Source organism: Pararge aegeria, chromosome 21 (genome assembly GCF_905163445.1).
Source record: "Pararge aegeria chromosome 21, ilParAegt1.1, whole genome shotgun sequence".
Classification (NCBI taxonomy): Eukaryota; Metazoa; Arthropoda; class Insecta; order Lepidoptera; family Nymphalidae; genus Pararge; species Pararge aegeria.
The window spans coordinates 12,401,909-12,419,098 of record NC_053200.1 but is presented as its reverse complement, the minus strand read 5'-3'; the positions used below and the strand labels follow the sequence as shown (position 1 = coordinate 12,419,098).

The following is a 17,190-nucleotide window of genomic DNA, read 5'->3' as shown; positions in this document are numbered from 1 at the left end:
TTGGCAATTTGATGTTTTTTTTTATTATGAAATAAATTAACGTGTTTACTAAGCTCCAATTAGCTATGTCTTTATGAATGAATTGGACTGCAATTAAATCAAATGACTTTTACTACAACGTTACATATAACGTATAAGTTTCGGTATTCCTTGACGTAGTGCTATATACGGTAAATAAAATAATTAATCGCTAGATAATTGTAAGATCCTATAATAACCGCTACTTATGTATATAACTCCCGTTTTCACAAATATTAGTATCGCATAGTGCATAGGGTAATACCAATGAGGTTATTAAAAAATTAATCGTATTTCAATAATCCGCTCGTTGGAAACTACACTGATATGCATTTTGAGACTTCTAATGTTTGTGAATACCGGAGTAAATCACGTGTGTATGACTCGTTGATATAAAATTAGCTAATTTATAGATATTCTTCTACATATTAATTTTTCAATTAGTAATAATGTGTCGTTGTAACTTGTATACAGTCAAAAATTTGTGTTAGTCCAAATATTTTAGCAAAATTGTTTCTCCAAAATTTTATAAATTATCGCATAGTCTATTTTTTAAATGTATGTCGGAATGTTCGACTGTCTTAGATTTAATACACTGTGTTCAGTCAATATGTGTTCACTAATTTAATATAAGTTTAGCATAATACTTTCGAATCGAGCGGTTCGGATAGCGTCTTATTACTCGTATTTTATAGTTTAACTGCGCGTTGTAGTTTTTACTCACGTTGAGGTATTGCTTCCGATGTAGGGTATAATTCAGTGCTGGTTAAATTGTAATTTGCATTTACAAACTGCCTTTGAAACATTTTAAAGTAAGTGTTCGAATAACTATATTTTAAGCAATTGACCCCAACGGACTTCCTTGTGGGATGCCTCAGGAGATACCTGTATTTATAGATTAGTCTAGAATCTAGAGCTGCGGCACCAGTATCATGTTTAGACAAGCATTTATCCGTATTGTAATAACGAAACTTCTAAGTACCAAAGCTATATTAACTTGTATATCGACTATAAGCTCAACTCTCAACAGATGTAATCTTTGATCAAACCTAACCGCTTTGTACCTATAATCTTAATCTACTATTAAATTAGTCAACTTATCAATATATTACAAACATACAGTTTTAATACATCAATGAATTAGAAATGTAGCTTGTAAAGATTTACGCTAAAGCAATGTTCCCGATAATATTGAGCATAAAATTTATTAGATAAAATATGATTAGAATAACGATATACATTTATGTATTTTGGTTTAGGATAGTGTAAGAATCTAAAAAAAAGTATTTTATAAGTATGACCACGCAAACTGATAGCTTGTCTTATATAAAGCCTTTTGTACTATTGGATATTTCCGGTAGGGGTAAGATGAGATATAATTGTCTCTAGCATTTTCTCGTACTATCTATCGTCGTAGTAAGCGAATTCGTCTTTATGAGATAAGACGCGTAAATGGGAAGGCTAATTTATCTATTGGCTGTGCATTTTAACCCTACCTGCCGGCTTGTCAGTTCGATTGTGGTCTAAGGCTATATTTAGTGATCTACTGATAAGCACTGCCGACATTTGGTGAATTTGGTGAAAAGCACTACAAACGGACGCTGTTATCTGTAAAAAAAAATGGGTTTACATCGTCTCCTTAATATACATAGTAATAAAAAACTGTTTAATGCGAAGGACAATCAATTCCTCACATTACAACTACGTATATGTCAGTTCAATAAAAAGATCTAAAGAAAAGCCAAAAATATTGCGTGCAAAAAGGACAAAAATATTTACTGTCCCTGTCTCTACTACGCTGTTATCGACAAAGATAGCTTATAATTTTAGTGTCACGTTAGCCTTAGCTTCTTTAAACAGATTTTTACCCTTTTTGGCAGATGTCAGCATTGCCTATCAATACGTTCTATGAATATTGGCCTACCTTTGCACATTACGACGTTTCACGACCGTGCGTCAACATCTGCTGTAGACTTATAAACTTGCACTGGTAACCAAGTCGGCTTGTGCTGTAAGTTTTTTTGACAGTTGCCATAGCAGTCGCTACTTATTAATGTTTTTGTGACAGATTCCACTATATTGTTGACATCACAAAATATTACATTAGTAAACGAAAGTAATTGCGTGGTAATATAACATAACAGAATAGTTTGAGTAACGCAACGCTTCCGGGAATATCGCTTAAATATTTAGTAATTTTTCTAAATAAACTGGGTTTCTGCGTCTTTACGTGTTCGTTGCTCGATTCATATGCGTGCGACGCGCGCGCGTTTTTAATATCGTCATGTGCAAAGGCTTTTAAGTTCTCTTTAGCATTACAAAGATTGTCACTTCAAACAAACATTGTCTTTTGTGGGTGAAATTAAATTTTAGATATAAACAAAATGAAGTGATTCATGTGACTGGAAATATTATAGTCTGAGTTAACGTAAAATTATCAGTTAAGGTCGGAAAATTGTTGTTTGAAGTATTGTGCGAGAATGAATGAATTTTGTCGTCTGATGAGGGTGAGATGTTTAAGGCCATATAACAATTGTGCTACGAAGCTTTTTACTGTAATGTCATAACATTTAAAAAAAAAACTTATCCGTTTAAAATTTTACAGACGAATCCCTTTACACCAGTTCACAAACATAAACAGTGCATTCGAATGAACAATGTACGTCCACCAATCCAAATCGGCTTGTTAAAAAATCGACAGTGTAAATCAATCAATCAGTCATATCTTTTTATTCCATTGAATAATATTCAACCGTCTTCTATTTTTTCTTTTATAAATATAACAAATATCTAAAAATAAAGATAGATTAATTACAAGGATAAATGAGTTATATATATATTGGCGAAATATCATATTATTTCGATATATTCAAACTCAAGTATCGAAAACATATCAAAAACTTTATATTTCCAATAGCAACACGGTTGTCGCCACTAACCTAAACCGAGCATAAGCGGTAAAATATTAAGAACCCATGTGTTTTCGACTTTGTTTTTAAAGTGATGTTAATAACAAAACCAGAAATGTCTACCCTCGTTATATTGAATTTGTTAATCGGTAATATTTAATTTTATATTTTTTTGATACTTCTACCGAAATAACTAATCTACACTGTGCATTCAGATACACAAACACTAATTTGTTGGTCCATAGATGCCTTAATTAATTTGACAGGTTGAAAAGTAAATTTATTCTTCTCCACTACAAATAATGTGAAAAGGCGCTTCTTTTAGAACTGACAAATTAATTTAGTGAATCGTATACAACTGTGTGCGAAAGTTCATACTCATGTTTGTGAATGAATGTAAATTGATTGCATTATTTTTGTTAGTCATGTGTTATTTGACATTACAGAAACAATTTTTAATGAAAATACTGTAAAATAATTGGGTTAAAATTGAATGAAAGTAATTAATATAAATGATTGAATGAAGATAATCTAAGTAAGTCGAAATATTAGACTAATAATTTAGTATTTGCTACTAACATACATTATATACCTAATAACGGCTATACTTTATTGACACATAACGCTGCTATTACAAAATAATACTTAGTAACATCATACAGCCAAAACTGAAAGGACTTTTGAATATAATGCTTTTTTAGAACTTTTTTGAGTATTGTGTTTGCGATGGTAGTGTGTGAATAGATGTATATGTAAACATTTGTGCACATCGTCGAAAAGTTTAAAGAATGAAACCCATATTCAGTATCTTTTCTGATAGTTTGCCAATTCGACCGGCTTCATACAAAATAAACTATTTGACAGCGCCGGTTGTTCACTCGTCGCAAATTTAGTATAGGGATGACCGATTAGCAACTGTTGGAAAAGTTGCTAAATACGGGACCAGAATAGAAGTGCGCAGCGAATGGCGAAAGCGTTAGAAATGTAACTCTTAAAACTAGTAAGTGTGTGCAGTTTTTTGCGTCTTGACTGGTCAATTAACGAAATCCCGCGAGAAAATATATAAATGTTTTTTTTTTCATTTCAATAACAGATAAAAAAATGTGAACTTGACTTACTTTTGTTCAGTGCCATTATTAAAGTATTATAAATATTATTATTTTAAAAATATTTTTTTGTGCATAAAATGCATTCTTTTATTAGAGAGTCTGTCAAAAAATATCTTGGAGTCCATTGAAATCTACATTTATTTTTTTATATTGTGACGAATCTCAATCAGACGAGTCAATATTTTGTCAGATATTTAAAAAACATGTGGAGGTTTTGCAAAGCAAATTTCCTCTCTAAATACCAGCTAATCGACTTAGATCCAATTAAATTTGAGCACAGCCAAGTAGCTTGAGGATGAAAAATGTGAAACTGGCATTTAAACTCGGTTTTTACGAGACGTTTATTTTATGCCAAATATAATTGAATTTTCCTTACACGCCAGGAATAGGAAGTGCGCTTTAATTTAAGGCTTATCATATCTTTCCATCCGGAATGGCAGTAAATATTATTTTTAAGTGGGAGGGGAAGGTGTCTTTTAGTAAGACATTAGACCTATAGATTTTGTAGCAACATCCTTTTCTGGCTTATATCAAAGTGAATTGAAAAAAAATACAGTCGAATTGAGAACCTCCTCCTTTTTTTTAAGTCGGTTGAAAATGCCGTATTTCACATTTCGCATAATCAACTGTTTGTCGCTCCCGGTCTAAATGTTACCAGTATCTAAAAGGCTTCAGCCTTTCTGTCACCAATTAAAACTCTTTGATGATACGACGGAAATGTTGCTTATATCTTTGCCTTACGATTTGATCTTATTGGATAGACCGCAAAAGGCATCGAAATTTTTAAGCAATCGCCCTTGTGGATCTTCCATTACCCGAGACAATGATCAAGTTAAAATTGCGAATTTTGAATTTTATAAACCTAAAAGTCAATAAACTGAAGAAGATAATTAAAAAACATGTCTAATAAAAACTCAAAATAGCGAACGAAAGAAGAACGTCAATCGTAATGTCCTAGGTTTCTGTCAATTTCCACAAACCAATTTTTTTTCAAATTTAAAACTTATTTACCATTGAATTGTTATTGCGTCCACGAAAAGTAAAGAGAAAGCCAGGTTGAAAATTATTTAAGTAACTGTTCTCATACAAAATATTAGTCCAAATTTTATCTGAAATAATTGTGAACAGATATAGTACAAGATCTTTACAAATGTCAGCTAGCGAAACATGCACTTTTTTAATGTCTTTTTATGTATAGCTATAATTTCTGTCATGTCATCAAATGCAAGTTATTTAGGTACAACAGATTCTCCATCAAAAACTAAGTTGGCTTTAAGCGGCTTAAATATGACTTAATTCGGTAACCGCATTTAATTTAGTACCCGTTTTACTTTGGTAACTGCATTTAATTCGGTAACCGCATTTAATTCGGTATGATTTGGTTATGTTTCTTAGATTTATTTTGTTAGTTGGTTTAGTGGAATTAACTAACGCGATTTAGGGCGGCTACCTACTAACCAAGCAAAACAGAATCCTTTGGTTAATTATAGATCATAATCCACAATCTATGAAAATAGGTTATTCAATAAGTATATCATTTTTAACAACGAAAACTATTAGCAGGTAAAGCATATTATCAAAAATACAAACATTTACTTAATTTTTTTTAGTATATTTCTTATGAAGTGTTACGGTATCCGATATAATTATGAGAGACGGACCACTTTCGGTGTTGCCAATGCACCATACAATAATCCATATAAATCCAATTTAATATCAACTATAAGGTAAATTATATCAATTGAAATTAAATACCTTACAAATATCAAACACAACACAATAGAAAAATAACGATTATCTTCGACATTAATCAAAAAAGTCACACTAAACAATTGTTAATTTTTTGTATTACATATTTTTTGTACATCATTCTGACCAACGCTACATAACATAATTTTTGTGAAATATAGGCGTTAGCAACGAAACTGAGTATTACATATCACGGTTATTGCGTTGCTCGTTACTGGCTGAAATTATAACACTATCGCTAACAAACTAACTTTAACATTGTTATGGTTCCCAAACGTAGAATGACACCGAAAACATGAATCTGACAACATTCTATATTTAAAAAATACGCAATTTTGCACAACAGTACAATTTATTCAATCATTAATAACATTTGTGGTAGTTGCAATAATTACAAGTTTTCAACCGACCCATAGACCCACGGAGTACTATGAATTTTCGTACTGACGTTATTTTTACAAAGGCAGTAGGTAGCCGACCTAACCCGCAACCACTTTATAAAAGTGAGCCCAAATTCAGTGCATAAATAAAGTTCTGATATAATCACGAAGTCAAAAGATTTGATCGCCAGTAAACGATGTGGAGTATGTGAAAGCTGCTAGTTGCTAGCAGTAAAATAATGTTGTTTTGTGATAGAAACAATAAAATTGAGAGCGTAAAATATTGATGCGTACGAACGTGGTAATTTTGTACAAGTTTTTTGGAACATTTTTTGTAAGTCAAATTGGATAGAAGTGGAAGGCGCCTGCAAATGTTTCTAGTGGGCGAGACGCAATATAAACTGCATAATAATACAATTATGATATGAGATGGTAGTGAATTGTATTTGAGCCATTCTATTTGTATTTTTAATGTTAAATAAGCGCTTGTGTTGTGTTAGTCCTAGCGTAATTTTAACATTCATCTGCCCTAAAGGGTCGAGATTTACTGCCACAGAGTTCCCTTACAGCATTTCGGGTCTTAATAACTTCATTGCATATTGGGTTGTATTGTATACTAATCTCTTAACTTAATCCACGAGATGAATTGTAATGCTTACTAATTCACAATCGTCTTTATGGAATAGGATAGCGTTTTTTTTTAAGTTCTGTGAGTTCATTTAAGAGATTTGTATGAAATCAATGGACCATGTACGATATAGAACCGTTATAATTATAAACGATATTATCTTAAAGGTCCGAGACAGTAATTTGTAGATTGTTCGTTACCCAAACCCTTCTTTTGTAAGAAAACACTCCTCAACCATACACGGGCATTAGTCGTCGTCTACTAGTGCTGATTATATTTGTCCTAATTCTCTTAACTTTATTAAATTAGCAAGTATGAGAATATGTTTAGTTAAAATTAGATTGGGATACATACAAATTTGCACCAACTTATTATTATTAACAAAGTCTCTTCACAATATTGGTCTACCGTTACACGTGCTAAAAACTTGGTGATCTGTGCAGTGCTTCTCGTCTCTAACCCCCTAAATATTCGACTAGCTAAATTCATTGTATCAAAAATTACACATTATGTCCTTTGCGATACCAAAATATCCAAACATATTATGTGCAAATATGGTTATATCAAGACATACACCAGTGTCAGGGAAAAGTAATGTCCTCAGTTGTCCGTAGTAACAAGTACCCTTAACTTGAGAGCTGAGCGTCTAGGATAATACGCTATGCTCACAATCGAAAATTTGTTTTCGAGAATCAGAAAACAGTAATGTCGAAGTAAAATGGACCTAACTAATATTGTCATAAAACTTAACTTAGACCAGATTTGATCTGGCAGCTTCAGCGCAATATGCGGAATTTTGTGTTACAAAAAAAAAATGTTTTTGTTTTTAAAAACAATAATTTCATTAGTTGGCAACAATAAAGGAACTAAGAAGTTAAAGTATCTAATGTTAAAAAGCTGAAATTGTATTGATTATGAAATAACAGTTTTCCAGTATAATCATCAGATAATAAAAGCAAAGTCCTTGTAAGACGAATCAAACGAACCTAAAATCGATAGAGTAATTTCGATTTATCGCAGAGTTCCAATGGCCACATTCCGGCTCCATCATCAGTTTAGCTCCTTAACATAATTACTTGCATTCTTATCCATGCAAAATTTAAGATTAATCTGAAATCAGGAAGTGGTCTAAATTTAACTTGTAACACAAAAAGTGAACCCAAATAAAAAATCAGTAGTACAGTGTGATACGACTCTAAAACAAGTATCATTAGGTCAGTTTTAATTAATCGTATGATTTGATACTCGGAAACAACTTGACGAATGCGAGCTTTTATAATCATGCGCTTATTTTCAGAACTACAGCAACAAACCGTATCATTGCTGGTTACAAATTTTAAAACATCTTATTTTTCTTAGTTCTTAGTCAAGTCTTATTTTAACTTAGAATCACATAGTTTCCAGGCTGCCAATGATCAAAGGGAGGCCTGGGCTTCTTTGCAAACACCCAACATCGTAAATAATCTCTCCTGCTTTAGATGCTCTTGATACCGAGTAGTGTGAACGTGTTTATAAAAATTGTATGCGAGCCATTTTTTCTCTAACCCTCGCGGAACACTGACCGGGCACTGACCTTGGTATGTCTAGATATACCATAACTTGATAGACATCCGAATGCCTTATGTAACCACTAAAACAGAAGTTCTAGTATCCACGTTCATATTGATTGTTAACTGAAAATTAACGCGGGGGGCGATGAATGATAGTTTAATGTGTACCTAGTAGTAGTATTTTTGTACGAACCTCGTCGAAAACAGGTCGGTACCGACCTGTCCTCTACGCGAGGACCAACGTGTTTAGAAGCCATTGACACACCCTCTTCAAATATAAAACTATGTATACCTCACCGGACGCGCAATCGATTGTGTTATCGGTGAATTCAACGATGAATGACGATGGAAATTATTACATTGAAATCGAGCGTTTGCAACGTTGTCACTTGTCACACGCACGCATTTCTTACAACGTCATTGTTCCGACGATTCGATAACATCGGTTCGTGAGTGTAGGCTAACAATGTGTAGATGAATGATTTCGAACCTGAATGCTATCTGTTTAACGCATACCTAAATAAGAAGGACCATTCTTGGCCTGGTTCTTGAGAATAATATGAGAGATCAATATGAAGTCCTTTCCACGAGAGCTGATAGCGTTATGTACCTACCACAAACAAATTTGACTCCTTTATTTGTTTTATGTACGGATATACCCTTGTTCGGAAAGGGGTGCTAGAATTTCATATGTTTTCACATAAAGTAAATTGACCTAAAAGTGCTGCGTTCTGGAAAATGCGATTGACATGACTTAAACTGTAAATAATCTATGTTCGCGAAAAAAAGATTTGTTAGTAGCGATTCAGTAAAATTGTCTCGATAAAAGAATGACAAAGTTACCTCTAGCGAAAATTTGAAGTACGTTTTTCTTAGTGATAAAAATTTTGGGATAAAATAAAAAATACTGTATATAATGCATTACTAATTTTGGGTGATAACAATTTTGATTACTATTTCTTACAGTAATTTACTTAAAGGTGTTTATGATGAATTAGACGGCTTCTAGAATGCATGATAAATTTGCAAATTGTTACATACTGAAATCAAATCAGAACTGAAATGGTTGTCACTGCGTATTTTTTGATGACAACTTTCTACAGTTATTTCTCTTAAAATAGGTATTGAAACAAAAGTTATTTTGAAAACAGTAAGACCCCATCCTCAGAGCTAGCCTTATAAAGATAAATTATAGTGATAGCTTACGTATATTTTAATGCCGTAAGATTGGATGACGTCACTATCAGCTCTTGTGAAATGATTTTAGAGAGGTATTATGAAAAATGCAAAACCAAAATTCGAAGCTTAACTTTATTAGATTTGAAATCATAAAAGAGTTTGGAGTAAACGTGCCACAACATGAAATAAATGAAAAAGGAACTGTTAAAAATTGTTTTTTAACATTGATGTGTACATTAAACTCGCTAACAATCCATACATGATACTTATGAATTATAAAAATGTAAATTGAAAATCCGCTGGGGCGATGTGTCGTAGAAGACTTCTCACGTTGGTGTAAGTTGTGTTCAAAGTTAAGTAACCGTATCTACCTCACTTGTAATACATTAAAGACTGATTGGAATTAATTCGATGGTGGTCTAATCACCGCTTTAGAAGTCTGTTGTCTACTAGAATAAGTAGATTCCTTAAGAACTGATTCGTTTGTCTTCTTTACTTAAAATAGCGTCCAATTATCCTGGAGGATTTATTTTCTCTCATTTCAATATAATATTACCGATGGAACTTCACCGTTTCTGTTGCAAGAAAGTCGACAACAGTCTTTTTTTTTTTCGTTTTATATCTATATCTTACGTTACAATTCTGTAATATTGTTAAAAGAAGACTGATATTTTATAAATGTTCCTATATTTTAATTTAGAATAATTTTACTGCCTACCATTATTTTCATTTACGTTATTTTTATCCTTTCGGTAATAATCATTACTTTGATTCTTATAATCTTATCAATTGTGCATGACGCTATATATGTCATGAATTTTTTGAAATTTTTAATGGAATTTTGTATGAAAATTAATCAAGTGATTGATAGAAAATTGTCTTTTATTTACCTTTTATCCCCTCATTCCACTGAACCCTATCATAATATAGTAAAAGAGTACAGTGTTACAAACACATAACCACTTATTTTCTTGAACTTAACTTAAATTATATTATTCAGAAGCAATTTTTTTTGCATTTCTTACAAAATCATTACCTATTGTGAAAGTTATTTCATGCTTGTGCACTATTGTGCACTATTTTAAAAGTAAAATTTACTAAGAATAACAAGAGCCGAAGAAATGCAATAAATTTCGCAATCATTGTTTAATTTTAAACACCCCCCAGTAAGATCCATGATTATTATGTTAAAATTATGATAGTAAATCTAAGATTCAATCGATTTAAATTCTTTGGCATGTAACCTTATTCAATATGTTATTTCATCCTATACCTACGTAACTTTAATTGAAATAAAAACTGCTAGTGCTACTGCTGCTAGCAAATAAGCTAAGAACAATGAATAATGAACAAATAAGCTATACAAAGATATCGTTTAGAAATAATAATAGAACACGCAAAGAGAATTTCAATTGTAATCGATTTCATCAGTTATCATAATTTATTAAAAAACTGTTGTCATCAAGTTGGCAAAGAATGTCACTCATTAACTTGTCTGCTATTACTGTCATTCATTAACTGCCTGATTTAAATACAATTAAAGTGGATTGGATTCAATGGGAAATTTATTTTAATTCTCTTTCGACTGTTTGAAGCCACTAGCGAAAGTATAAAAATGGGTCACCACGTAAGCCAGCTAGTCTCGAGTCTGGGAAGATTTTTTGAGTACCCTGTAAAAAGGAAACCTATTTGTTTTTATAGGCAGGAAGATTTTACAGCCACAGGTAAGTCTCGCACATTACAGACTTTTTATGCCACACCGTTTGGGCTTTTATCGCAGTGCTAATGTGGTGCCCGGTGTCCTTCGATCAGTAATATACTAGATGTGCTGTGAATCTTCAGGATCCTTGAAAATTAAAATGTTCTTACAAATTAAGAGCCTATTTCCATTAGTGTGCTAGTAATAAATTCAATGCTTTGAAAATATGCAAATGAGCAATAAAAATAACTGAATACCCAATATTTTAGGTAGGTAACTAATGAGTTAAATCCATTAAGTTAAACACTGAATAGGTGACCACTAGTAAAACAACAAAAACAGTCTACCAGATTTCGTATGGGACTGCAAATGTAGTAAATTATTGATCGAAGACTAGACCAAATAAAGAGTCTGGATGGTCGGTACTCATCAACATAAAACCATTATCCATAAGTTTAGGCCGTAGTCCACTACGCTGGCCAGGTTCAGACGCCATCGAGAACTTTATGGAACACTCTCAGGCATGCAGATTTCCTCACGATGTTATTACTCTCTATTAACTAAAGCAAGCGCAGATAACTCCGATAAGTAAAAACAGTATTACTTGCTGGGGGTCTAAATCGGTTTCACAGAAAGAAGCGGAAGTCCTGACCCACTAGGCTATCACCGCTTTCGTTGGTGGTTCTATTATCATTTGTCAACTTCACTTCACCAACTCGAGAAGGCTTAACTTTACAATCTCTTCACCTTAGACAAAGTATGCGTGAATATTATATAGTATATACAGAAAAGTAAGGAACGAAAAACGACAAAGCCATACATTTTGACTAAGGTGTAGAGTTTGTGAAGTTAGGCCGTGTAGAGATAGAAGCTTGGCTTTACATGAGATCTGTTAACTTTTGACAGTACGAGCTATGTGATCTCGCCTTGGCAACATTTTACATGAAAATGTTTTTGGTGGGATAGACGTTTCTATAAGCAGCAACAATGGCGTGCATAGAGGGTATGCACAGAGTATGCAGATGATATAAAATTGAATAAAATCTCCAGTATGAGTTAAAAATACTTGAGGATAGGATTTTTATAACTCTTACAATGCCTATCCTTAAGTTTTTTTATGGGTCGTACTGGAGATTTTCTTCATTTTATATCATTTGCATACCCTGCAACTGCTCAGTGGCGTGCATACACAATGCACGCCACTGAGCAGCGAACAATATATTCGATACCCACTGAATCGATAGAACGGGCACCATACTGCCAATTTATTGAAAAGTCAGTTAAAACGTAGCCCATCGGACATGACGAAATATTTATTTAGCAGCAGGAGGGCATAGCCAATTTTTCCTCAGCTGTTAAAAAAAATTAACATGTCACAATTTATTTCGTAAAAAGTACGTTTTTCAAAACGCTGCATCGGTGCATCAAACGGTGAATCTCAAAAACATTTAAGGGAAACATATACTACAAATATCTTCAAGATTGTTAAAAGACCCGATTCGATTTGGTCAAACCATCTCCTTTCTACCATCGAACTGCGAGGCACCGAAAGAATCTGCACCGTTACGTGGTTGAAATACCATCAACACGTACGAAGCGTTTTGCTTCTTCCTTTCTGATCCGCACCGCAAAGGCCTGGAATGCCCTCCCATCTTCCGTCTTCCCTAATACCTATAATCTGGGTACCTTCAAATCAAGAGTGAATAGGCATCTTCTAGGCAAGCGCGCTTCATCTTAGGCTGCATCATCATTTACCATCAGGTGTGATTGCAGTCAAGCACTTGTCTATATACTTAAAAAAAAAAAAAAAACCCGATTAAATGTAACTAATCGATCCCAGTATGTCTCCCCCCGATGTCGTCGAGCCCTGGGGCTCTTCTCATGGCGAGCTTTCGCGCTCGCCCCACTCCCCCGGTGACGCCGTAGCAACCCCTTAGGTGGTTATCGGCAAGTGTCCTTCCGAAAAAGCAAAAAAAAAAGCCAGTATGTCTATCGTCCGAGGGAAAGTCCGGGGGGCTCTTTCAATAATTAGGTGCACGAAAATTCATTGCATCTACACGAAATTTAATATGGTCGATTTGATAAGAGCTTAATGCAATAGGTACATTTACTTTTATTTCTAACTTGACTTATTATGAAAACAATCTTTTCATTACTCTTTAATGTGAAAAGTTAAAAATGTAAAGTTTTAAAAATAAGACGAAAAAAATAATTGAAAAAACGAAAAACAAATAAAAATAAAGAGATGGATATTCTTTATGAATGTAGGTATGCTTTAAATATTTTCCAACACTAATAAGAAAAACGACCTTTACACGGAAAATTTATTAATTTGCTACACTTCGCGAAAAGCAGGAGAATCTTTATGGTGTCATTTATAATTTCTTTGTTGATTTAACATTTAATTATTGTTAAGTCACTTGACAATTATTCATTGTAAAGTCAACATCTGAGGATGCTCCGGCGTCGGAGCGAAACGTGCATAGACAGTAGTACATTGCCAAAGATCTGTTTGGTGCTTAGATTGGAGAAATTTACTGAACTATCATTATATATCATGGAATTCTGCAAAGTAAACCTTCTATCCAAGATCTTTACACAAAAAGTTATTGAAATATTCACAAGGACATAAGAAAAAATACAGTGTAGGTACTTATAATGCAAGTGACGCGACATCGGTGGTAATAATCGGCCTAGAAATAGAAATATCACACCAAAAATAGCATGAAATCCGGGTGCGTCCGATGCGTGTACTACCTTCGAACACATTTTCAGTACTCCTTAAAACTGCATTGCGAACGGAAATTGTCTTGGGCCGAACTTGCGCACAACTGTCATAAATTATACGCAATACATTTCGGTACATTGATTGAGATAAATACGATATAATGATGCTTGGAAATTAAGTAAGTAGATATCTGGGAGTGTACTATCGCTTAAAGCAGTAGCATTGAAATTATAATTGTAACAAAACAAAACGGTACTTGTTTAAGCGTTAAGCGTCTTTTGTCCTTTAGCCTATCTCAATGTCGTCAATATCATCGCAAAATAACCGCACAAGTTTTAAGTCTCCTTTAGTCGAATGCATTGCTAAGGTGCATGATGCATCTTCCACACACATACCTCGTGCATCTCATGTATTTTGTTATGTTGGTTTTTCATAGCTTAGGTTTACTATGCACAGATCTAGCTACTTCGTATAGAGTTGCGTGATGGCCGGAAATGTCCCAGATTATGAACCCTGTGCCGTGTCCATTGATTAGACTTTACTGACTTTACTGATGTTTTTGGGTGCTTTAGGTATTAATAAGTATAAAGGTGCTAGATCTGGCAACCCTATGAATAGCTCTAGTGGTAAACAGATCTATGTAATTTTTACTATGCCCTAAAATTAGTTAAAATCGGCTAACCATTAAAAAAAAATCAAAATTCATTGGGCCAGTGTAGTGGACTACGACAAAAACCCAGATCATTCTGAAAGACTCATGTCTCGTAGAGCTAGAGCTAGATGGCCCGTAATTGGTTGATAATGAGGATGATTCTCTTTAATAATCTGCAAATTAGGTGTCTGCTAAAGTACTTGATACAGCGCTATAAACTGACGTGAATAGTTGAATCTTGTAGGTGAACCTCTGAGGAAAATTTCCGATGTTCAAAAGGTTGCCATGACTGACTACGATAAACTGGTCGATCAGTTCTACAAAAGACTTGCAGAACAACGCCAGTATAATCAAGTGAGTATACAAAAGTCGAACTAGGTTGGATTTTTTACACGTATCCTGATATATATCTATTAATATCTGGTGTAAATGTCAGTGAGTTTATATTGTGGAGAATCTATTGAATATCATCGAAGCTAGAGTACGGAACTCCTTAGTGGACAACAGCTAGTAACTTACATGAGTGTTATAGTTATTAAAGCAGAATTAATAATATGTTTCGAATTTTAAACATAAAAATAAATAAAAAATATATTTTTATATTTTTAACCGTGTTATTATTTCTGCAACAATTTAAACCGTACCCAACGCTAAAAATGGTGGATTCTGATGCTTTGCACTTAGTATTATTTATACCTACTTATAATAACTTCCTTAAATTATTGTCAAGTAAAATAGACTTTTGCGAATATTGACATAGTGGGGTACATTCATTAATTTTGTTCCCGACGATTATGACAGGTATATCTATCTTTATCTTATATATATATATATTTCTTGAGTGCGTGTGTATGTCACTGAACTCCTTATTATCAAAATTAAGCTTAGTTTGCTATACTCCGCGAAAAGCAGGAGAATCTGTGTGGTGTAATTTATAATTTCTTCAATCCTTATACTCCACACCAAACAGATCCTCGGCAATACACCCTCTACGCACGTTTCGCTCCGAAACCGGAGCATCATCAGGAGATGTTGACTTTACAATGAATAATTGTTAAGACAACTCCTGCTCTGTCACTGAACTCCTCCTAAACGTCTGGACCGATTTAAATGAATTTTTTGGTATGCGTTTGGGTGGCACCCTGGATGGTTTAGATACACAAATCAGCCCGACAGATGGCGCTGGGGTCCACTAGTAACCTATATAAAATCAATTTCCGGGTATCTCACGAAAATTCGAAAATGGCTGACCGATTTGATAATTCAATAGTTTTGATTTCCTCAATACTGGGGTGGATTAAGAAAGCAGTAATTTAGAAAAAACCAAATATTGAAAATGGGCCTTCTGCTTGGTCTGTGTGTGGTGTTATTACGATAAAAAAAACTGCTACTTCAGATAATTAGGTGGTATATTTAGGTATTACGAATATCACAGGGTCATCTATCCACCAACCGTAATAATAATAATTGATAGCCAAATACTCTAGGAAATGAAGGAACAAGATCGACGTTGGAGCATCCAGAAGGTGGTGCGGCGGTTCCCGGGCTGGAATGAAGTCACAATAGCCAACCTGCACAGCTTGTTTCTGCTTTTTGACAACCAGTCAAATGGAATGCTTGGATTTGACGATTTGTTAGTTTCTTAATTAAACAATGGTGATTTTTCGATTGCTTACATATTAGGACCAAAGTATATTACTATCGTTTTCAGGGAATATTGTGAATAATATAGCGCTATTTTAGATCTGCGTTAATTTCGTTCAGTTTTGTAACAGCACAGAGTAAACAGAATTCTTGGATAATGAGCAAATACAATCTAAAATAGGATTATTTCCAATTTGTTCCGATATTCCGATTTTTTTTCTTTTTTCCGTCCCCTCAGTTGTGCAGTGTTAGAGAGTTTGGGGGATGAGACCTCAATGGAATTTAGAAAAGAGAAGTTTAACTTGGCTGACACAGATAACGATGGCTGGGTCACATATGATGAGTTTTTATCGGTAAATATTGCCTTAATGTATTTATAGTGAGCGTGTTTTTTACAATTGTAGGCACAACTTAGGATTCGTGGAATAACCCGACTAATTTACCTACCATCATCACCGATAAAAATAAATAACTGTTCCTTGTTCGGAATATTCTTTTTCTATCGAGTCCGAAGTACCGTATTGATACTGCTGTAAAACCTGAGAGGACTTTTTTTATCAGTGAAGCAGATAAATTGAAATGATGATGAGTATTCCCTTCCAGCTAGTGTATAACTTCAGTCCACCAGAGGACGGCGAGTTGACAGGGCTGGCGCGGCTCTGCAACGAGGTGGCCGACAACATACAGTTCGTCAGCAACTTGACAGTGGGAGAACAGCTCGAGTACGGCTTGTTTTAAATAAACACGCTATTTAGTTTAACCAAGTTTTATTTTTTGTTTATTTACAATTATTACATAATATCAAGATATAGTAACCTTGTGTTCTTTATATATGCATAGAAACACCCTATAGTTTTTGAACAATACAAACTGGAAAAAGAGTTTTTCATTTCTTATTTATATAAATAACCTAGTGGTTGGGACTTCAGCCTTCCTTGCGGGAAG

The 17,190-nt window shown here is 33.8% G+C and overlaps 1 protein-coding gene across 2 annotated transcripts in view; it reads left to right on the top strand.

The window, feature by feature from the left end:
* Positions 1–16,983, top strand: part of LOC120633489 (protein wech) — a 32,626-nt gene extending 15,643 nt beyond the window's left edge. Inside the window, exons 1-5 of one of the 2 annotated variants that reach the window (XM_039903702.1) lie at positions 11,060–11,246; positions 14,846–14,955; positions 16,089–16,234; positions 16,484–16,598; positions 16,849–16,983. In XM_039903702.1, the coding sequence (XP_039759636.1) occupies positions 11,138–11,246; positions 14,846–14,955; positions 16,089–16,234; positions 16,484–16,598; positions 16,849–16,983 (615 nt within the window). In that variant the 5' untranslated portion in view covers positions 11,060–11,137. Of the gene's footprint in view, positions 1–11,059; positions 11,247–14,845; positions 14,956–16,088; positions 16,235–16,483; positions 16,599–16,848 lie in introns of those variants that run through there. The other variant, XM_039903701.1, reaches the window with a different exon arrangement.
* The last annotated feature ends 207 nt before the right edge of the window (positions 16,984–17,190 follow it).